The sequence below is a fragment of the Heterodontus francisci genome, chromosome 8 (genome assembly GCF_036365525.1).
Source record: "Heterodontus francisci isolate sHetFra1 chromosome 8, sHetFra1.hap1, whole genome shotgun sequence".
Classification (NCBI taxonomy): domain Eukaryota; kingdom Metazoa; phylum Chordata; class Chondrichthyes; order Heterodontiformes; family Heterodontidae; genus Heterodontus; species Heterodontus francisci.
In genome coordinates this window covers 76,764,762-76,788,465 of record NC_090378.1, presented here as the reverse complement: position 1 = coordinate 76,788,465, position 23,704 = coordinate 76,764,762, and the positions used below count along the sequence as shown (strand labels likewise).

Genomic DNA, 23,704 nt, shown 5'->3' with positions numbered 1-23,704 from the left:
TAAGATCATGGCTGGTTTGTTTGTGTCTCGAATGCCACGCTCCCATCTACCCCCAATATGTCTTGATTCCTTTGCCTAACAAGAATCTATCTACATCTGCCTTAAAAATATTCAATGTCCCCATCTCCATCACCTTCTCAGGCAGAGTGCTCTAAAGTCGCACAACCCTCTGAGAGAAAAAATATCTCCTCATCTCTGTCCTAAAAGGACGTCCCCTAATTTTAAAACAGTGCATGTCCAAAAAGCTTTCGATAAGGTGTCACACAAAAAATTAATAGGCAGGCTAAGGGCTCATGGAGTTGGGGGTAATATATTAGCATGGATGGAGGATTGGTTAATGGACAGGAAGCAAAGAGAGGGCATAAATGGGACATTCTTAAGTTGGCAGGCAGTGAATAGTGGAGTGCTGCAAGAGTGCTAGGGCCTCAGCTATTTACAATCTATATTAATGACTTCGATGAAGAGACAGAGAGGAATGTATCTAACTTTGCTGCTGATACAAAGGTAAGCTGTGGGAGTACACCAGCTGCAAAGACCTAGAGGCAGGTTAAGTGAGTGGGCAACATGATGACAGTTGGAGTGTAATGTAGGCAAGTGTAGAGTTATTCACTTTGGTCGTAAGAATAGAAAAACAGAATATTTTTTAAAAAGGTGTGCAGCTTATAAGTATTGATGTTCAAAGAAATTTGGGTGTGCTTGTGGAAGGAACACAAAGTTAGCTTGCCGGTGCAGCTTGGAGTACAGAAATAGAGGTATTGCTACAATTGTACAGGGTTTTGGTGAGATGACCATCTGAAGTACTGTGTTCAGCTTTGTGCTCTACATTTAAGAAAGGATATACTTGCATTGGAGGCAGTACGACGAAGGTTCACTAAATTGGTTCCTGGAATGAGGGAGTTGTCCCATGATGAGAGTCTGAGTAAATTGGGCCTATATTCCCTGGAGTTTCGAGGAATGAGAGGCGGCGCAGTGGTTAGCACCGCAGCCTCACAGCTCCAGCGACCCGGGTTCAATTCTGAGTACTGCCTGTGTGGAGTTTGCAAGTTCTCCCTATGTCTGCGTGGGTTTCCTCCGGGTGCTCCGGTTTCCTCCCACATGCCAAAGACTTGCAGGTTGATAGGTAAATTGGCCATTATAAATTGCCCCTAGTATAGGTAGGTGGTAGGGAAATATCGGGCCAGGTAGGGATGTGGTAGGAATATGGGATTAGTGTAGGATTAGTATAAATGGGTGGTTGATGGTCGGCACAGACTCGGTGGGCCGAAGGGCCTGTTTCAGTGCTGTATCTCTAAACTAAACTGAACGAAACAGACTAGATTCTCAAGGGGCTGGATCGGGTACACACTGAGAGATTGTTTCTACTGGCTGGGGAATCTAAAGCACGGGGGCACAGTCTCAGGATAAGGGGCTGATCATTTAGGACTGAGATGAGGAGAAATTTCTTCATTCAAAGGGTTGTGAGTCTTTGGAATTCTCTACCCCAGAGGTTTGTGGATGCTCCATCATTGAATACATTTAAGGCTGGGATAGACAGATTTTTGGTCTTAGAGAATCGAGGGATGTGGTAAGCGGGCAGGAAAGTGGAGTTGAAGCCGAAGATCAGTCCTGATCATATTGAATGGTGGAGCAGCCTTGGTGGGCCATAAGGTCTACTCCTGCTCCTATTTCTTGTGAAAGCACAGTGTTAGTTTCCACCTGTGCACTGATGACATCCAGCTGTACCTCACCACCACCTCTCTCTCGACTAAATTATCACATCCTTATCTGACATCCAGTACTGGATGAGCAGAGATTTCCTCCAATTAAATATTGGGAGGACTGAAGCCATCGTATTTGGTCCCTGCTCCAAACTTCTTTCACTAGCTACTGACTCCATCCCTCTTCCTGGCAACAGTCTGAGATTAAGCCAGTCTGCGCGCAACCTTGGTGTCACAGTTGACCTTGAGATGAGCTTCTGACCTCACATTCATGCCATCACTAAGACTGCCTATTTCCACCTCCTTAACACATCGCCTGACTTTACTCCTATCCCAGATCTTCTGCTGCTGAAGCCCGCATTCATGCCATTGTTACCTCTAATGCACTCTTGGCTCGTCTCCCACATTCAACCCTCTCTAAACATGAGGTCATCCAAAACTCTGCTGCCTGAGTCTTAACTCACACCAAGTCCCATGCTGACCTATATTAGCTCTCTATCAAGCAATGCCCTGATTTTTAAAATTCCTGTCCTTGTTTTCAAGTCCATGCCCTCACCCCTCTCTTTCTCGCTAATCTCTTCCATCCCCACAACCCTCCAAGATAACTACACTCATTTAATTCTGGCCTCTGGAGCATCCCCGATTTAAATTGCTCCACCATTGATGGCCACACCTTCTGTTGCCTAGGCCCTAAGCTCTGGGATACCCTCCCTACACTTGTGCCTCTCTACCTCGCTTGCCTCCTTCCACTCATTAAAACCTACCTCTTTAACCAAGCTTTTGGTCAAGTGACCACATATCTCCTTATGTGGCTTGGTCTCATATTTTGTTTTATAATGCTCCTATGAAGTTTCTTGGGACGTTTTATTATGTTAAAGGTGCTATATATTAAATATAAGTTGTTAAATGTACAAGATGATTAGGCCACCTGTTGAAACTTGGTAGTAGAGCTGCTGTACATCTGTTTCACATTGTGGTTTAAGCATTAGCTAATATATATATCAAAAAGACGAAAGAAATTGAATCCTTCCCCTTTCACTCCTCCCATCTAAAAAAATTGCTTAACATACCTTGTAACTAAAACTCTTGACATTTGAGTGGACGGACAGTAATTTTAATGTTGGTTGAGGCTAGAATTCTGATTGTTTCTCCAGGCATCTCTAAAGAATCCATCTTGAGGGGAAAAGCAGTGAATGGTGATTTGGTTCTGATTTAATTATAGTGGATTATTTATATATAAAAATATATGTAAAATACATATGCATTAGTCAATCTCCAGTGGTATTGCACATGGGGCATCAAGACCAAGTCTAATTTTCAAGTGAAGATGGGTTAAAGATCAGGGGATAATTGGACCAAGGTGCGCAGATATAATTCAGTCTCCATTTTAAAGTCATAGATTTTGTTGTTTTTATATTTATTTCTATTATGTACATTTCTACACATGCATTTGAAATGAAGACTTTGATAGTGTCACCAGAGCATGACCAGTTTGCAGAGGCAGTTCCCTTTATAAATGTGAACATAAGGATTTACATGAAATGTCTACAGATGCAAGATATTTAAACATGGATTATCGAAGCCTGTTGAGCTAATGAGAAACTCTGGTGAAGCCAGCTCTCGTGAGCAAAACTTGGTTCTCCGTTGTAGAAATTCTGTTTTGCTCATTGGAAATTTTTGGGCTTTATGCCTGAAATCTGTAGGATGTGGGTGGATCTGAACTGTGGATATCATGTACTGCTGGCAATCACTGGTATAACTGTCTGGAAGCAAAGCATAAGAATGTTCTTGTATGAATTCCATTCTGCCTTCGGTGACCCCCCCCCCCCCCATCTCTTGAGACAATCTATGGAAACAAAGTGCAAACAAAAGCAAAAGTAGCAAATGGAAAAGAGGAAAAATCATGCATTAATAAGGCAGCTTTAGAGAACACACACTTCAGAGAGTTTTCTTCTTTGTGCTTCAAATCTCTTGCAGTAAAACCCTCAATTTTTTCATAAAGTCCCAGACTTCCTTCTTCTCATTAACTTTTGTGTTAATAAAACTTAACTTCGAAACATTTGAAGATCACATTATGTTTGCACGCTAATTAGAGAAAGATCCAGTTTTGCCAAAATGTATGAAGTTTTTAATTCTTGCCTTAATTTAAAAAAAAACTACATATAATGTCATGGAGGAACTATGATTTCCTTTTGTCATTAAACATTGCAATGTACTTTTATTCACACTGTATTGTTACCTGAGGTTATACCACTTAATTTGATTCTTCTAACTTGTTACATATTTCTTTGACGAATGAATGAATTTACTCTGTTCTTCTTTGATCTCTGGAGCAGGATCTGAATATCCAGGCAGCCTCTGGCTTGCAGAATCAATCCAAAATCTTACCTACATATTATGGTTTCTGTCCTGCCTGTAGCACTGGGATTAAGATTAATGTTGTCACCAGTGGCATCTTTTTGACTATGACTGTGGCACATTATCCTTCCGTGGTTCTGTGTGGCCTTCTACTCTGTTCTCCAATGTCTCTCCTTCTTAGTTCATTTCTGCGATGCTGCTATCTTTTGATTTCAATCTACATTTTCCATTGTGGTCATAATAGCTCCCACATTGTTTTTTCTCCTTTCTTGCCTGTAGAATTACCATCGGCATGTCCCAAGGACCATTTGCCTGACTCCTCTATTTGCAAATGCATGCTGCCCCTTGGTGACATTATCTGAAAGCATGGGCTCAGCTTTATGTTAACTGATGACACCTTGCTATTTCTCCACCACCACCTTGAACTCCATGACTATTACTACATTGTCTGACTGTTTGTCAGTCATCAAGTTGTGGATTAGACAGAATTTTCTTCAGTTTAACAGTGGGAAATTTGAAACTTAGCTTTTTTTGTTCCCATCAGAAATTGATCCCCAGTTTTAAACCCCTCTGGCTGCTAGTTTAGGCTGACCTCATTGCTCTGTCTCAATATACCATTTAACCGTGAGCTGAGCTTTAAACCCCATATTCTAGCCATCATAAAAATCATCATAGCATTATTTGTATCGGTATTTCACTCTCCACTGTAGTCCTTGAAGCCTTTATCATTTTCATGCTTGTTTTTTATCCCCTTAACACTTTGCTGACTTTCTGGAATCCCCCGTACACAAATTTATTCAGTACTGCTGCACCTACATTCTGATGTGTACTATGTCCTGCTCATGTATTGCCTGTGTCCTCACTAATATTCAAAATCCTCCTTGTCGATTTGAGAAATCCCTCCATGGCTGTGGTCTTGTCCTACCCTATTTATGCAATACATAATGAGGAAACCATTCAATCTATCAAGACTGTGATTTCTCTCATTAATGGTACAATGGAAAAATGTAGATTTATGGAGCTGACATTTTTCTACGGTGATGAACAATTGTCATTAGTAATGTCACTTGGCATGTTCAGTGTGTTGGTGCCAATAATACCATAGAAAAGAAAATGTTTAAATCAATATGCTGCTTTTACGATGCTCTCAATTCACTATCTTACATTGGTGGGGATAATTAATAGTGGGACCAGTGGCAGACCTATAATTGGATGTAAAGTAGAATATGATGACGGGTTTGAATCTGAGTTTCCTTTCCTTGAACAGGGAAATCCACAGGGGTTATTTTTCACTGACACAGGCATTTCTCCTATTGATCCATTTATCCATCTATCTATCTATCTTTGTATCTTGTCTTTTTTTATCTGCCACATGTTTTAAGTGTCACACTGCCCTAATTCCAAATAACATGTAACCCTATATTACTGTATGGAAGTGCTGTGGTAGCAAGTAAGATGAGAGGGAGTATTTAGTTTGTTTTCTATTGATAAATGAGTACCACAGTATTAATGTACTACCATAATAAAATATAGGTTCAGAGTTTTTTCAGCCGTGATAAATCAATGGGAAAGTCTCTCAGTTGATGAGGATTTTTAAACCGATGTGTAATTTCCTGTAAATTGATCTGACTCATGGAGGTCTACATGCAGCATCTCAATTGTCACTACTGTATTGTAATTCTATTGTATTGTAATACTGCTGTACTTTTCATTTACCTCTAAAGCTGCACGTGATCTCCTTCTGTGAGAGGCACCTGCAGGGGGAACTGCTATCATTCTTGTGACTGTATAACCACCCAATTTGAAATCGATGGGAATGACTTCTTTTTGTGTGAAAACAATTGCTGTTGCCATTTTTAAAATAAATAAATCATCTCTCCCTCTCTCCAATAACAACCCTCCTCTTCTACTGTCAGGTCTGGCCTTGATGAGTGCACTGATGGTTACTTTTGACCCCAAGTACAGCATCTAGGTAGGTGCAGACAATAGTTTTGACGAGGAGAAAAGGAAAGTGAGAGCGAGTAGCTATGGAGATGTATGTGAAAGGGAGACAGTTGAAGACAAAGTGGCAAAAAGTAGATGAATAGAAACATTTACAGGAAGAGAGAAAAATGAAAAAATGGTGGGCAAATCCATGGGAGATAAATTGGATATGTTTAAAATAAGTGAGGCATGTTCAATTCATGAGTTTCAACCTCCTTTTTCGTAATGGGAACATATCAGGTAATCTGAACTGACACGAGCGCTGCCGTTCTGGAGCTGAAGGCTCCAGCTAATGCTGTCTTTTAATCATGCACGGCTGAACACGTGTTCAGCAGGGATCCATATCAAAAAAAAAGAGATCCATATCACCCCTGTCCACGCCCCTCCATCCCCCCCCATCTATGCCCCTCCATCCCTCACATCCCCCTTCTCCCAATCCCTCCCATCCCCTATCCTGCCTCCACCCCCATCCCTCCCCTATCCTGCCTCCCCCCCGCCCCCTCCCCCCATCCCCTATCCTGCCTCTCCCTCCCCCCCCCATCCCCTATCCTGCCTCTCCCTCCACCCCCCTCCATCCCCTATCCTGCCTCTCCCTCCCCCCCCCCCCCATCCCCTATCCTGCCTCTCCCTCCCCCCCCCCCCATCCCCTGTCCTGCCTCTCCCTCCCTCCCCCCCCATCCCCTATCCTGCCTCTCCCTCCCTTCCCCCCCCCCCCCATCCCCTATCCTGCCTCTTACCCCCCCATCCCCTATCCTGCCTCTCCCTCCCTCCCCTCCCCCCCCCATCCCCTATCCTGCCTCCCTCCCTCCCCCTCCCCCCCCCATCCCCTATCCTGCCTCCCTCCCCCCCCCATCCCCTATCCTGCCTCCCTCCCCCCCCCATCCCCTATCCTGCCTCCCTCCCTCCCCCCCCCATCTCCTATCCTCCCCCCCCCCATCTCCTATCCTGCCTCCCCCCCCCCCATCTCCTATCCTGCCTCCCCCCCCCCCATCCCCTATCCTGCCTCCCTCCCCCCCCCCCAATCCCCTATCCTGCCTCCCTCACTCACCCCCCCCCCCCAATCCCTTATCCTGCCTCCCTCCCCCCCCCCCCCAATCCCTTATCCTGCCTCCCCCCCCCCCAATCCCTTATCCTGCCTCCCCCCCCCAATCCCTTATCCTGCCTCCCCCCCCCCCAATCCCTTATCCTGCCTCCCCCCCCCCCCCCAATCCCTTATCCTGCCTCCCCCCCAATCCCTTATCCTGCCTCCCCCCCCAAATCCCTTATCCTGCCCCCCCATCCCCTATCCTGCCCCCCCATCCCCTATCCTGCCCCCCCATCCCCTATCCTGCCCCCCCATCCCCTATCCTGCCCCCCCATCCCCTATCCTGCCCCCCCATCCCCTATCCTGCCCCCCCATCCCCTATCCTGCCCCCCCATCCCCTATCCTGCCCCCCCATCCCCTATCCTGCCCCCCCATCCCCTATCCTGCCCCCCCATCCCCTATCCTGCCCCCCCATCCCCTATCCTGCCCCCCCATCCCCTATCCTGCCCCCCCATCCCCTATCCTGCCCCCCCATCCCCTATCCTGCCCCCCCATCCCCTATCCTGCCCCCCCATCCCCTATCCTGCCCCCCCATCCCCTATCCTGCCCCCCCATCCCCTATCCTGCCCCCCCATCCCCTATCCTGCCCCCCCATCCCCTATCCTGCCCCCCCATCCCCTATCCTGCCCCCCCATCCCCTATCCTGTCCCCCCATCCCCTATCCTGTCCCCCCATCCCCTATCCTGTCCCCCCATCCCCTATCCTGTCCCCCCATCCCCTATCCTGTCCCCCCATCCCCTATCCTGTCCCCCCATCCCCTATCCTGTCCCCCCATCCCCTATCCTGTCCCCCCATCCCCTATCCTGCCCCCCCATCCCCTATCCTGCCCCCCCATCCCCTATCCTGCCCCCCCATCCCCTATCCTGCCCCCCCATCCCCGATCCTGCCCCCCCATCCCCTATCCTGCCCCCCCATCCCCTATCCTGCCCCCCCATCCCCTATCCTGCCCCCCCATCCCCTATCCTGCCCCCCCATCCCCTATCCTGCCCCCCCATCCCCTATCCTGCCCCCCCATCCCCTATCCTGCCCCCCCATCCCCTATCCTGCCCCCCCATCCCCTATCCTCCCCCCCCATCCCCTATCCTGCCCCCCCCATCCCCTATCCTCCCCCCCATCCCCTATCCTGCCCCCCATCCCCTATCCTGCCCCCCCCATCCCCTATCCTGCCCCCCCCCATCCCCTATCCTGCCCCCCCATCCCCTATCCTGCCCCCCCATCCCCTATCCTGCCCCCCCATCCCCTATCCTGCCCCCCCCATCCCCTATCCTGCCCCCCCATCCCCTATCCTGCCCCCCCATCCCCTATCCTGCCCCCCCCATCCCCTATCCTGCCCCCCCCATCCCCTATCCTGCCCCCCCCATCCCCTATCCTGCCCCCCCCATCCCCTATCCTGCCCCCCCCATCCCCTATCCTGCCCCCCCCATCCCCTATCCTGCCCCCCCCATCCCCTATCCTGCCCCCCCATCCCCTATCCTGCCCCCCCATCCCCTATCCTGCCCCCCCCATCCCCTATCCTGCCCCCCCCATCCCCTATCCTGCCCCCCCCATCCCCTATCCTGCCCCCCCATCCCCTATCCTGCCTCCACACCCCCCCCATCCCCTATCCTGCCTCCCCCCCCCCCCCATCCCCTATCCTGCCTCCCCCCCCCCCCCATCCCCTATCCTGCCTCCCCCCCCCCCGCCCATCCCCTATCCTGCCTCCCCCCCCCCATCCCCCTCATCCCTCCCCCCATCTCCCTCATCCCTCCCCCCCATCCCCCTCATCCCTCCCCCCCATCCCCCTCATCCCTCCCCCCCATCCCCCTCATCCCTCCCCCCCATCCCCCTCATCCCTCCCCCCCATCCCCCTCATCCCTCCCCCCCATCCCCCTCATCCATCCCCCTCATCCCTCCCCCCCATCCCCCTCATCCCTCCCCCCCAACCCCCTCATCCCTCCCCCCCATCCCTCCCTCATTCCTCCCTCCCATCCCTCCCTCATTCCCATCCCTCCCATCCCTCCCTCATTCCCATCCCTCCCTCACTCCTCATCCCTCTCCCTCATCCCTCCGCCCTCCACCCTCCTCCCTCCTCCTTCACCCTCCTCCCTCCTCCTTCACCCTCCTCCCTCCTCCTTCACCCTCCTCCCTCCTCCTTCACCCTCCTCCCTCCTCCTTCACCCTCCTCCCTCCACCTTCACCCTCCTCCCTCCACCTTCACCCTCCTCCCTCCACCTTCACCCTCCTCCCTCCACCTTCACCCTCCTCCCTCCACCTTCACCCTCCTCCCTCCACCTTCACCCTCCTCATCTCCCTCACCCTCCTCCTCATCTCCCTCACCCTCCTCCTCATCTCCCTCACCCTCCTCCTCATCTCCCTCATCTCCCATCCCCCCCCTCATCTCCCATCCCCCCCCCTCATCTCCCTCCCCCCCCCCCTCATCTCCCTCCCCCCCCCCCTCATCTCCCATCCCCCCCCTCATCTCCCCCCCCCCCCCTCATCTCCCATCCCCCCCCCTCATCTCCCATCCCCCCCCCTCATCTCCCATCCCCCCCCCTCATCTCCCATCCCCCCCCCCTCATCTCCCATCCCCCCCCCCTCATCTCCCATCCCCCCCCCCTCATCTCCCATCCCCCCCCCCTCATCTCCCATCCCCCCCCCCTCATCTCCCATCCCCCCCCCTCATCTCCCATCCCCCCCCCTCATCTCCCATCCCCCCCCTCATCTCCCATCCCCCCCCCTCATCTCCCATCCCCCCCCCTCATCTCCCATCCCCCCCCCTCATCTCCCATCCCCCCCCTCATCTCCCATCCCCCCCCCCCATCTCCCATCCCCCCCCCTCATCTCCCATCCCCCCCCCCCTCATCTCCCATCCCCCCCCCCTCATCTCCCATCCCCCCCCCCTCATCTCCCATCCCCCCCCCTCATCTCCCATCCCCCCCCCTCACCTCCCATCCCCCCCCCCTCATCTCCCATCCCCCCCCCTCATCTCCCATCCCCCCCCCTCATCTCCCATCCCCCCCCCCTCATCTCCCATCCCCCCCCCTCATCTCCCATCCCCCCCCCCTCATCTCCCATCCCCCCCCCCTCATCTCCCATCCCCCCCCCCCTCATCTCCCATCCCCCCCCCCTCATCTCCCATCCCCCCCCCCTCATCTCCCATCCCCCCCCCTCATCTCCCCCTCATCTCCCCCTCATCCCCCCCCCCTCATCCCCCCCCCTCTCTCATCCCCCCCCCTCTCTCATCCCCCCCCCTCTCTCATCCCCCCCCCTCTCTCATCCCCCCCCCCTCTATCATCCCCCCCCCCCTCATCATCCCCCCCCCCCTCATCATTCCCCCCCCCCCTCATCTCCCTCCCCTCCAAAACTTTTCAACCTTAATGGGTATTTTTTCCTTCTGTAACAGCCGTAAACAAAAATCCCTTTTATTTTTTCTCGGTTAACCAGTGTGTATGTATGTGAGGGCTAGGATAAATAAGGGGCTTTGATGTTTCAATATGTGTGTATGTTTTACTTTATTATTGGTTAAGACTTGGTTTATAATGTGATAATTTTGTTGTTTATTTAAGAAATCTGGTTGGTGTGTTTTATTCTGGGAAAAATAGAGTATATGGTTTACTGTATCGGTAAGTGGGAAAATTTAAATATATGTTGTGACCACTGGAGAAGTGGGACTGAATGAACAGTGCACCTATCCTGCCTTGGTCGTAACACATCTGGATGAGAGTCCTACAGATGTGTTCAGAACAATTTCTATTTTATTTGGACTGAAGTTTGAAACAGGTGCAGTTTAACAGTGCCACACGTGCACAAATAACCTCAACCTTCTGTTCAGCAGTGGGCTCAAGTGACTTTAATTGCGACCACTAACTAGAAATGAGTTGCTAATTGCTGTACTAATGTACCCGTTTTTACATTCATGTTGAACGGCTGCAAAAACTTTGCTGCCTTGGGCTAGAATAATCCCAGTTGTGTCTTTGAGGGACAGCGATTTATTCAAATCTCATTTTTTATTATGAAAGCAATAGAGTATGTATAAGAATTCACCAGTATTATCTGCTATAGAATTGCCAGTTTTGTTACTGTGGACTGAATTTTAGTGATTATGAATCAGTTTGCAATTTTTTGAAGATGCTCAGGCTCAATTTTCTTGAGGGCTTTTTATGTCATTGCAGCTTTAGTTCAATTTTCCCAATGTTAGTTTAACATAAAGTGCACTGTTGGAATTGTACTCTTGTTAAGGCACCAGATTGCAGTTTACTTCAAGGTAAGACTCAACACCAGGATTTTCTTGGCAGCGATACTTCCTGTGCTAATGTTACATTGCTACCAGAAATGGATTCTTGATTGGGCTGGAGATTGCTTTCTGAAAGATAATCCCTGCCCCCTAGGGGATAGTGTGGACGGCAGATTATGCACTTCAGTTTTGTGAATGGTAAGATCTGGTCTAAATATGCAAGAAGTTTCTGCTTTGAATGTGTATGGATGCAACTAATGTGAATCAGATGTTGTACTTGGTACAGGCTATCAATTCCATTCCACAGTGTTTTACTGCATGCAGCTGGATGGGTTTAATATTGAAAATAACAAGATGATAAATGCACAGCAGTTGCTTTGGCCACCTTTCCCAGTTTTGAATCTTTTTGTTGGAAAATTGATGGAAGCAAAACAGTGATGATGCTTTCCATAAGGATCTCTCAGTGCTCAGGCAGTTAATGAAGTGGACAGTGACATTCATGCTGTTTCTTCTTCCACCCCTGCCCATGTATCATCAGTAACTGTCATTCCTCGGAATCAAACGAATAATAACTTAAGTAAGCGTTATCTTCATTAGAAGGTATTCTTTTGCAAAAATGTGCTGAATGTGTGATCTTGGTTTAATTTTACTAATTTTGGTGCAAACTTGAACAGGTGAGACTAATTCCAGGGGAGTTTTGGATGAGCTGCTGAACTGAGGCCCCATCTGCTATCTCGTGGACATGAGATTCTATAGCACGTTCCAAAGCAGAACAAGAAAAAAAACAGAAAATAGAAAATAATAGAGTGTGGCAGTGCTCAAGGGTATCTACTTCAGTGCAAGGAGTGTAGCAAATAAAGCAGACGAGCTGAGGGCACTGATAGAAACGTGACTGTATGATAATAGCTATTACAAAAACATGACTTAAGGAGGGTCAGGAATGACAGCTTAATGTTCCTGGTCAGTGTTTTCAGATGAGATAGTTCTGTTTTATTCCAGGCTGCTATGTGTGGCAAGGGAGGAGATTAAAGGCGCTCTGACACAAATTTTCAAATCCTCTCTGGCCACAGGAGAGGTGCCAGACGACTGGGGGACAGTGAATGTGGTACCATTATTCAAGAAGGGTAGTAGGGATAAACCAGGTAATTACAGGCCAGTGAGTCTAATATCAGTGGTAGGAAAACTATTGGAAAAAATTCTGAGGGACAGGATTAATCTCCACTTGGAGAGGTAGGGATCAATCAGGGATAGTCAGTATGGCTTTGTCAGGGGGAGATCGTGTCTAACAAATTTGATTGAATTTTGTGAGGTGGTGATTAGATGTGTAGATGAGGTTAAAGCAGTTGATGTAGTCTACATGGACTTCAGTAAGGCTTTTGATAAGGTCCCACATGGGAGATTGGTCAAGAAGGTAAGAGTCCATGGGATCCAGGGCAAATTGGATCCAAAATTGGCTGAGTGGCAGGAGGCAGAGGGTGATGGTTGAGGGTTGTTTTTGCGATTGAAAGCCTGTGACCAGTGGTGTACCGCATGGATTGGTGCTGGGACCCTTGCTGTTTGCAGTGTACATTAATGATTTAGATGTGAATATAGGTGATATGATCAGCAAGTTCGCAGATGACATGAAAATTGGTGTCGTAAATAGTGAGGAGGAAAGCCTTAGATTACGGATGATATAGATGGGTTGGTAAGATCGGCAGAGCAGTGGCAGATAAAATTTAACCCTGAGAAATGTGAGGTGATGCATTTTGGGAGGACTAACAAGGCAAGAGAATATACAATGGATGAAAGGACCCCAGGAAGTACAGAGGGTAAGAGGAATCTTGGTATACTTGTCCATTGAACACCGAAGGCAGCAGCACAGGTTGAAAAGGTGGTTAGGAAGACATATGGGATAGTTGCCTTTATTAGCCGAGGCATAGAATGTAAGAGCAGGAAGGTTATGATGGAGCTGTATAAAACGCTAGTTAGGCCACAGCTGGAGTATTGTGTACAGTTCTGGTCACCACACTACAGGAAGGATGTGATTTCACTGGAAAGGGTGCAGAGGGGATTCACCAGGATGTTGCCTGAGCTGGAACATTTCAGCTGTGAAGAGACTGGATAGGCCATGGTTGTTTTCCTTAGAGCAGAGAAGGCCGAGGGGGGACCTGATTGAGGTATAAAAAGTTATGAGTGGCATAAATATGATAGATAAGAAGAAACATTTTATCCCCCTTAGCAGAGGTGTCAATAACCGGGGGCATAGATTTAAGGTAAGGGGCAAGAGGTTGAGCAGGGAATTGAGGAAAAACCTTTACTCCCAGAGAGTGGTTGGAATCTGGAACACACTGCTTGAAGGGGTGGTAGAGGCAGGGTACCCTCATAACATTTAAGAATAATTTAGATAAGCACTTGAAATGCCATAGCATACAAGGCTACAGACCAAGTGCTAGAAAATAGGATTAGAATAGATAGGTGCTTGATGGCCAACATGGACACGATGGGCTGAAGGGCCTGTTTCTATGCTGTATAACTCTGACTCTATAGGGGGATAAAAAAAGGAGGGAGGGTGGCAGTTTTGGTCGAAGAAACAATTACAGCTGTGAAGAGGGATAATATATTAGAAGGATCATCAAATGAGACCATGTGGATTGAGCTAAGGAACAAAAAATGGGCTGGCACACTACTGGGAGTGTACTATAGATCCCCAAACAGTTGGAGGGAGATAGAAGAGCAAATATGTAGGCAAATCTGGCAGGACAGGTAGAGCGGTGAATAAGGCATATGGAATGCTTTCCTTCGTTGGTCGAGGTATAGAATACAAAAGCAGGGATGTAATGCTGGAATTGTATAAAACACTGGTTAGGTCACAGCTGGAATATTGTGTACAGTTCTGGTCACCACATTACAGAAAGGACATACTCTGGAGAGAGTACAGAGGAGAATGTTGCTAGGGCTTGAAAGTTGCAACTATGAGGAAAGATTGGATAGGCTAGGGTTGTTTTCCTTAGAACAGAGGAGGCTGAGGGGTGACTTGAAATAGAGGTGAATAAAATTATGAGAAGCCTGGATAGAATAGACAAGAAGGACCTGTTTCCCCTAGTGGAGAGGTCAATTACCGGGGGCACAGATTTTAAGGTGATTGGTAGGATTAAAGGGGACATGAGGCAAAACTTTTGCACCCAGAGGGTGGTGGGTGTCTGGAATTCACTGCCAGGAATGGTGGTGGAGGCAGAAACCATCAATTCTTTTAAAAGGTACCTGGACATGCAACTGAAGTGCTGTAACCTGCAAGGCTTTGGACCTTGTGCTGGAAGGTAGGATTTGATTCAGTGGCTAGTTTTTTGAGCCAGCATGGACATGATGGGCTGAATGGCCTCCTTCTGTGCCATAATTTTTCTATGGTTCTAAATGCAAAAACAACAGGGCAGTAATAGGGGATTTTAACTACCCCAATATTAGCTGGGATAGTTTTAGTGTAAAAGAATTGGAGGGAAAGGAATTCTTGAAGTGCATTCAGGAGTACTTTTTTGGCCAGTGTGTAGCAAGCCCAACAAGAGAGGGTGTGGTTCTGGACTTAGTTTTAGGAAATGAAGCTAGGCAGGTGGAAAGAGTGCCAGTGGGAGTGCATTTTGGTGGTAGTGATCATAATTCAGTTAGTTTTAACATAATTGTGGAAAAGGACAAAGAACAAGAATTAAAGTTCTAAGTTGGAATAAGGCCAATTTTACTAAGCTGAGGAGTGATTTAGCAAAAGTGGACTGGAAACAGCTACTTGAAAGTTAAAGCAGTGGGAGGCATTCAAATGAGAGATTCAAGGGGTTCATAGTAAACATATTCCCATAAAGGAAAAGGATGCAACGGCCAGATCTAGAACCCCCTAGATGTCGAGATGCTTACAGGTATGATGAGGCGGAAAAGCAAATCTTCTGTCAGACGCTGAGAACTCAATACTGCAGAAAGCCGAGAAGAGGTTAGAAAATGCAGGAGTGAAATCAAAAAGGAAATAAGGAAAGCAAAGAGAGGGCATGAAAGAATGTTGGCAAGTAAAATCAAGGAGAACCTAAAGATGTTTTATCAGTACATTAAGAGTAAGAAGATAACTAAGGTTGTCTTTTATGGGCCCTATTTTTTCCTATGTGTAGAGGCGGACGATGTGGGTATGATTCTTAGAGTACTTTGCGTCTGCCTTCACAAAAGAAGAGAGCAATGCAGACATTGTAGTTGAGGAGGAGAGATGTGAAGTATTGAATGCAATGAGCATAGGGAGGGAGGAAGTATTAAGGGGCTTAGCATCCTTGCAAGTGGATAAATCACCAGGGCTAGATGAAATGTAGCCCAGGCTGTTGAAAGAAGCCATGGAGGAAATAACGGATGCTCTGATCATCATTTTGCAATCCTCACTGGATGCAGGTGTGATGTCGGAGGATTGGAGGACTGCTAACGTTGTACCTTTATTTAAAAAGGTAGCGTGAGATGGACCGAATAATTATAGGCCAGTCAGTCTAACCTCAGTAGTGGACAAATTATTGGAATCTATTCTGAGATAGGATAAACTGTCACATAGAAGGGCACAGATTAATCAGGGATAGTCAGCATGGATTTGTTAAGTGAAGATCTTGTCTGACTAACTTGATCGAATTTTTTGAAGAAGTAACGAGGAAGATTGATGAGGTTTGTGCAGTTGATGTGGTCTACATGGATTTTAGCAAGGCTTTTGACAAAGGCCCACATGGCAGACTGGTTTTTAAAAAAAACCCATGAGATCCAGGGAAATGTAGCAAGGTGGATACAAAATTGGCTCTGGCAGGAAACTAAAGGTAATTGTTGGGCGTTTTTGCGACTGGAGGGCTGTTTCCAGTGGTGTTCTGTAGGGCTCAGCACCTGGTCCCTTGCTTCTGGTGGTATATATTAACGATTTGGATGTAAATGTAGGGGGCATGATCAAGAAGTTTGCAGATGACCCAAAGATTGGCCACATGATTGATAATGAGGAGGGAAGCTGTAGACTGCAAGAAGATAACAATGGACTGGTCAGGTCGGCAGAAAAGTGGCGAATGGAATTCAACCCAGAGAAGTGTGAGGTGATTCATCTGGGGAGGTCAAACAAGACATAAAGGATTACACAATAAATGGGAGGATACTGAGAGGTGTAGAGGAAGTGAGGGACCTTGAAGTGCATGTCCACAGATCCCTGAAGGTAGCAGGACAGGTTGATAAGGTGGAATCCTTTCCTTTATTAGCCAAGGCATAGAATATAAGAGCAGGGAGGTTATGCTGGAGCCATGTAAAACACTAGTTAGGTTGCAACTTAAATACTACTTGCAGTTCTGGTCACCTCATTACAGAAAGGTTGTAATTGCACTAGAGAGGGTACAGAGGAGATTTACGAGGATGTTATCAGGACAGGGAAATTTCAATTATGAAGAAAGATTGGATAGACTGGGGTTGTTTTCCTTGGAACAGAGGAGGCTGAGGGGAAATTTGATGTGTACAAGGTTGTGAGGAGTCTAGATAGAGTGGATGGGAAGGACCTATTTCCCTTAGCAGAGGGGTCAGTGACTAGGGGGCATGGATTGAAAGTGAGTGGTAGAATGATTAGAAAGGAGATGAGAAAACATTTTTTCACCCAGAGGGTGCGAGGGGTTTGGAACTCGCTGCCTGAAAGGGTAGTTGAGGCAGAAACCCTCAACTCATTTAAAAGGTGTTGAGATATTCACCTGAAGTCCCGTAACCTGCAAGGATATGGACCAACTGCTGGAAAATGGGATTCAGCTGAGTGGTTCGTTTTTTGGTAGGCACAAAAATGATGGGCAGAGCAGCCTCCTTTTGTGCTGTAAATTTTTCTACGTTTTCTAAATATACCAAATATCTGAAGAGGGAAGTGGGGAGAGGGCGGGGGAATGGCAGCAAGTGATTTCTCCTTAGGGAGGGCCAGCACGGACACACTGGGTCGAATGGCCTTCTTCTGTGCTGTAATGATTCTATGATTCTAACGAGGTAGTTCTCCCAATGGCCTGGGCAACATCAAAACATCCCTGAAAAACAGAGCATCTGTCCAATTATCGTAGAATCGTACAGCAAAGAATGAGTCTATTCAGCCCATTGTGTCTGTGGTGGCTCTTTGAAAGAACTGTCCAACTAGTCCCACCCCCCTGTTTTTTGCCTGTACCCCAGTACATTTCTCCTTTTCAAGTATCTATCTATTCCCTTTTGAAAGTTACCACTGAATCTGCTTCTACCATCTTTTCAGGTAGTGCATTCCTGATCAAAACAATTCGCTGCATAACAAGAAAATAGTAGTCATTGTGTTGCTGTTCATGGGATCTTGCTATATGCAAATTGGTTCCATGTTAAAAGAATATGCTAACTCTTACCGTCAATATAAAATATCAGATTATTCTTGAAAAGGTCTTGAGTCCTGTACGGTGGTGCTTTGGCTGCTGTATATAAGGATTAAAATGCATGTTCCATTAATTTGCATGTAATTGAAGCTACCCTTTCAAACCTCAGGCCACAAAATTCAAACAGGGTAGACCAGCAAATAAGATATGCAGTAAAACAAAAGTAAAGTACTGCGGGTGCTGGAAATATGAAATAAAACACAAAATTGTGGAAATTCTCAGCAGGTACTCACAGGAGACATAGTGATTTTAATTATGGCCATCTGGATAATTTTAAGGATCGCAGCTTTCTCTCGATGAGAAAAAGTAGTGTGCAACATATTTGCCATGTAGAATTGGTAGCTGACATTGACAGATCTGAAATTATTTTAAGGAATAGTGTGAACTGTAACTGCGCAGAAATACAAGCTTACCATATTAAACTTAGACACAAAGTTTTTCAGTAAAACCTGGCTTTCCTCTTGGCTTCTGAGTTTCCAAAAGTTGTTATTTAATATGTGGCCTGGTCCAATCTACACCTCCTTTGTTATCTCTTGCCCCACCCCCACCTCACTTGCTTATAACCTGTGACTTTTCTGATGTTTGTCAGTTCCGAAGAAGGGTCACTGACCCGAAACGTTAACTCTGCTTCTCTTTTCACAGATGCTGCCAGACCTGCTGAGTGGTTCCAGCATTTCTTGCTTTTATGTCATTTAATATGGTATTGGTAGTCACCTTTAATCTACACAAACAAAGATGATGGGTTTTCAAAGTATAGTTTCATCATTTGACAGCATCTGACAAGATTTGGAACTGTGCCCAAGCCCTTCTGTACGGGTCAATAATTCTATTGCAAAACATAAACCATCCTAATTTGTACATATCCTCTTCTCCTCTTTCATTCCCTGGGATTAGAGTTGACATGGCAATGTGCCATTCTTTGAATACCCTCTTAACGCAGTCATCAAGATGTACCATTTTCTTCTGGCCAAGTAAACACATAATGATTTACAAAAATGCACATTGTACTTTACACACCAGTAGCACATCTGGAAAGAACACATGCTGAAAATTCCAATGATATTTTTCCCAGCTTTTATTTACAATGCAAAGTTTAAATTCCAGAGGTGGTTTGTTCCATGTGAAAGCTGAATGTTTTGGTCCGCAGCATGTTAGTGATTTGGGGGAGGAGAGTCTTCAGCCCTGGTTTAACTTGCACTGCCTGGAATTTACAGGATTTTTCTATCAATGGTTAACTGGTGCTAAATAGGCAACCAGCCACAATGTACTAGCCATGGGGGAAGATCTCTTCTGTTTGCTGTGGTAGCTAAATTTTAAATGCATTTTTAAAGAGCAGGTTTATGGTTTGGTAACACATTATGTAACTTTAATATAAAAGTGCCAAATTAGTTGTTACATTTATGAAAGTTGCAATTTACTAATACAAATCATACACACACTTTTCTGGGTGAATTATTGCAGCAAATGTAATGAGTTGTTTGTGCAAGTATGTGTTGCTATCTATACTGGATGTTCCCTGGTAGATTTCTCAAGACTCAAATGACTGATAATTGTGATTGAATTCTGGATATGGCATTGCGCTAACCTAGTTACTCTTTGCTCATTTGCAGGAATGGGTTACGGCAACTGACATCAAAGTAACCTTGAATAGGTTGAACACCTTTGGAGACGAGGTCTTTAATGACCCGAAGGTTCTGAAATCCTACTATTACGCTATTTCAGACTTTGCAGTTGGTGGAAGGTATTTTTGTTTTCCCTTCATTTTAACATTTATTTTAAAAACCTGTTGGTTAACTCTGGGATTCATGCAACTGCACGAGTTTTGCTTTTTTCTATTTCCTTTTCACTGAAATTTAATATCAGGCCATCAAAGTAACTTTGGTATTGATAAACTAAACCCACAGGAGGAATTAAAATCTAATGCTAGTGTGCAGCAGGCTGTAAAAGAGATGGAGATGGTGCCAACTATTGTTGGCATTGGGGTTTTTGCAAGCCTGATATTTCAAGTCTTTCAAAATATCTTCTCTAGGTTTAGGTTGCTTTTGTGATGGTTTATTTCCTTCATAAAAAACTGAAAGAGAACTTCAGCAAACTCTGAAGTTTACCAAACTAGTGTGTTTTTGGTTGGTTTTGATCCTTAGAACAGATCAATATAGTCCTAGATTCTTAAGTCTTGGATATCCTTTGGTGAATTGTTTTCCATTAAACATCAGTAGGTCACGAGCAATATTCCCTGTAAACTGCCCATGCGCGGCCATGGCCGCACAGCAACACAAAAGGTTGTCTGAGTCTCCCACCAGAGGATGATAGTTTCTCTGTATTCACTGTATCAAATTCAGCTTTTTAAACATCTGAATTAGATTATCCATCTAACCTTAAGGGAATACAAACCATGTTTATGCAACCTGTCCTCACAGGGGAGATGATGGCGTAGTGGTAATGTTGCTGAACTAGTAATCCAGAGGCCTAGGGTAATGCCCTGGACACTGGTTTAAATTCCACCATGGTAGCTGATGGAATTTAAATTCAATTAATTGTTAAAAATCTGGAAATAAAAGCTAGTCTCAGTAATAATTTCATGGCACTATCAAAGATTGACGTAAAAACCCATCTGGTTCACTGATGTCCTTTAGAGAAGGAAATCTACCGTCCGTATCTGGTCTGACCGACGTGACTCCCGACCCACAGCAATGTGGTTGACTCTGAACTGACCTCTGAGATGGCCTAGTAAGCCACTCAGTTGTCAAGGGCAGTTAGGGATGGGTAACAAATGCTGGTCTTGCTAGCGACGCCTACATCCCATGAAAGAATAAAAAACAATTTAACCCTTTAGGCCATGATATTATTCTGTTAATCTATGCTGTAGCCTTCCGAGGCAAGTATATCTTTCTTGAGATGCAGTGCCCAAAGTTGAGTTTAGCACTCTAGATGAGGTCTGAGCAAAGCTATGTACACCTGAAGCATAATTTCCAACCTCTTTGAGATAAAAACCAACACTTCAATTGCCTTGTGGATTATTTTTTGTACATGTACACTATCTTTTAGTGATTTGAGTACCTGGACACCCAAATATCTTTGCTCCTCCACAGTTCCTTATCTTTTGCCATTAAGAAAATATTCAGATTTGTCTGTCTTGGACCCAAAGTGGATGACCTTACACTTCCCAACATTGAATTCCATCTGCCACAGTTTGCTTAATCTGTCTATGTTCCCTTGTAACTTCCTGCTCCTATCTACATAAGTGGAGGCAAATAATAAGAATAGGAGAACAGTTATTTATATGTTAACACAATAGAGTTAGGTTCACCTCTGAAAACAGAAAAAGATAATGAATTAACAGGAAAATGTAACATTTAGTGAAATAAGCAATCTAGCCCAAATTAACTGGGCAGAAAAGTAGGCAAAAAGGACAATGGATAAGCAGCAGGAAATCTGCATTTTATAAGGGTAGTGTACAAAATAGATGAATGTTTCTGTAAGGGGGTGTGTCAAAAATAGAGTTTTGTACTTAGATTAAAACCAAACTAAATTTTAAAAATGAGGCATATGAGAAATCTGGTGCAAACAGTACTGAAGAAAATTGAGAAATCCATAAAGAGTAAAAGGGAGGTGAAAAGAAAGATTAGAAGGGCTAAAAGGTAATCTAAGAGGAAGCTAAAAAGAGATATGCAGGGCTCTTAGAAAGAGATAAAAAGCAAAAGAACAGTCAAAAGGAGGATGCAGCCACATTGGATGAAGTGGGGATTAGTTATGGAGGATGAAGATGTGCCAGAGCTGTTAAGTATTTTGCATTTTAAGATATGATGGTAAGGGGAGGGTGGCATAGTGGTAATGTTACTGAATTACTAATCCAGAGGTCTTGACTAATGCTCTGGGGACACGAGTTCAAATCCCATCACACCAGCTGGTGGAATTTAAATTCAATGAATTAATATATCTGGAATTAAATGCTGGTCTCAGTAATGATGACCATGAAACTACCGGATTGTTATAAAAACCTATCTGTTTCATTCATGTCCTTTAAGGAAGGAAATCTGCTGTCCTTACTTGGTCTGGATTATATGTGATTCCAGGCCCTCGGCAATGTAATTCACTCTTAACAGCCCTCTGAAATGGTCTAGCAAGCCACACAGTTAGCAAACTGCTGCAGAAGAGTCGAAAAAGAATTAAACTGGATAAACAACTAGGCATTGACCTAGGCACTAGAAATAACAAAGGTGCCCCCTCACCAGGCGACCCTGCAAAGCCCTCCTTCCTAACATCTGGGGAGGCGGTGGGGGGGGAGGTGCGGTCTTGTGCCAAAATTGGGAGAGCTGTCCCACAGACTTGTCAAGCAAAAGTCTGACATGGTCATACTCACAGAATCATACCTTACAGCCAGGTCCCAGACTCCTCTATCGCCATCTCAGACGTGGCAGCACAGTGTGTACATTCGGGAGGGAGTTGCCCTGGGAGTCCTCAATATTGACTCTTATGAAGTCTCATGGCATCAGGTCAAATATGGGCAAGGAAACAGCCTGCTGATTACCACTTACAGCCCTTCCTCGGCTGATGAATCAGTATTTGTCCATATTGAACGCCATTTGGAAAAAGTAGTGAGAGTATCAACGACACAGAATGTATTAAGAACATAGGAATTAGGGGCAGGAGTAGACCACAGGGCCCGTCCAACCTGCTCCACCATTCAATATGATCATGGCTGATCTTTGGCTTCAGTTCCACTTTTCTGCACGCTCCCCAGATCCCTTGATTCCCTCAGAGACCAAAAATCTCTCTCTCTCACCCTTAAATATATTCAAAGATGGCGCATTCACAACCCGCTGGGGTAGAGAATTCCAAAGATTCACAACCCTTTTGAGTGAAGAAATTTCCCCTCATCTCAGTCCAAATCATTGGCCCCTTATCCTGAAACTGTGGCGCTATGTTCTAGATTGCCCAGCCAGGGGAAACAATGTCTCAGTATCTACCCAGTCAAGCCCCTTCATAATCTTGTATGTTTCATTGAGATCACCTCTCATTCTTCTAAACTCCAGAGAATATTCTTTTTTTTCTTTTTCTTTTGGGCCTCCTTATCTCGAGAGACAATGGATACGCGCCTGGAGGTGGTCAGTGGTTTGTGAAGCAGCGCCTGGAGTGGCTATAAAGGCCAATTCTGGAGTGACAGGCTCTTCCACAGGTGCTGCAGAGAAATTTGTTTGTTGGGGCTGTTGCACAGTTGGCTCTCCCCTTGTGCCTCTGTCTTTTTTCCTGCCAACTACTAAGTCTCTTCGACTCGCCACAATTTAGCCCTGTCTTTATGGCTGCCCGCCAGCTCTGGCGAATGCTGGCAACTGACTCCCACGACTTGTGATCAATGTCACACGATTTCATGTCGCGTTTGCAGACGTCTTTATAACGGAGACATGGACGGCCGGTGGGTCTGATACCAGTGGCGAGCTCGCTGTACAATGTGTCTTTGGGGATCCTGCCATCTTCCATGCGGCTCACATGGCCAAGCCATCTCAAGCGCCGCTGACTCAGTAGTGTGTATAAGCTGGGGGTGTTGGCCGCTTCAAGGACTTCTGTGTTGGAGATATAGTCCTGCCACCTGATGCCAATTATTCTCCGAAGGCAGCGAAGATGGAATGAATTGAGACGTCGCTCTTGGCTGGCATACGTTGTCCAGGCCTCGCTGCCGTAGAGCAAGGTACTGAGGACACAGGCCTGATACACTCGGACTTTTGTGTTCCGTGTCAGTGCGCCATTTTCCCACACTCTCTTGGCCAGTCTGGACATAGCAGTGGAAGCCTTACCCATGCGCTTGTTGATTTCTGCATCTAGAGACAGGTTACTGGTGATAGTTGAGCCTAGGTAGGTGAACTCTTGAACCACTTCCAGAGCGTGGTCGCCAATATTGATGGATGGAGCATTTCTGACATCCTGCCCCATGATGTTCGTTTTCTTGAGGCTGATGGTTAGGCCAAATTCATTGCAGGCAGACGCA

General features: G+C 46.3%; 1 protein-coding gene across 1 annotated transcript in view; it reads left to right on the top strand.

The window, feature by feature from the left end:
- The window catches only part of lamc1 (laminin, gamma 1), a 295,855-nt gene that overhangs the window by 157,814 nt on the left and 114,337 nt on the right, over positions 1-23,704 (top strand). Inside the window, exon 3 of the mRNA XM_068037397.1 lies at positions 19,332-19,462. Coding sequence (XP_067893498.1) covers positions 19,332-19,462 — 131 coding nt within the window. The remainder of the gene's footprint in view (positions 1-19,331; positions 19,463-23,704) is intronic.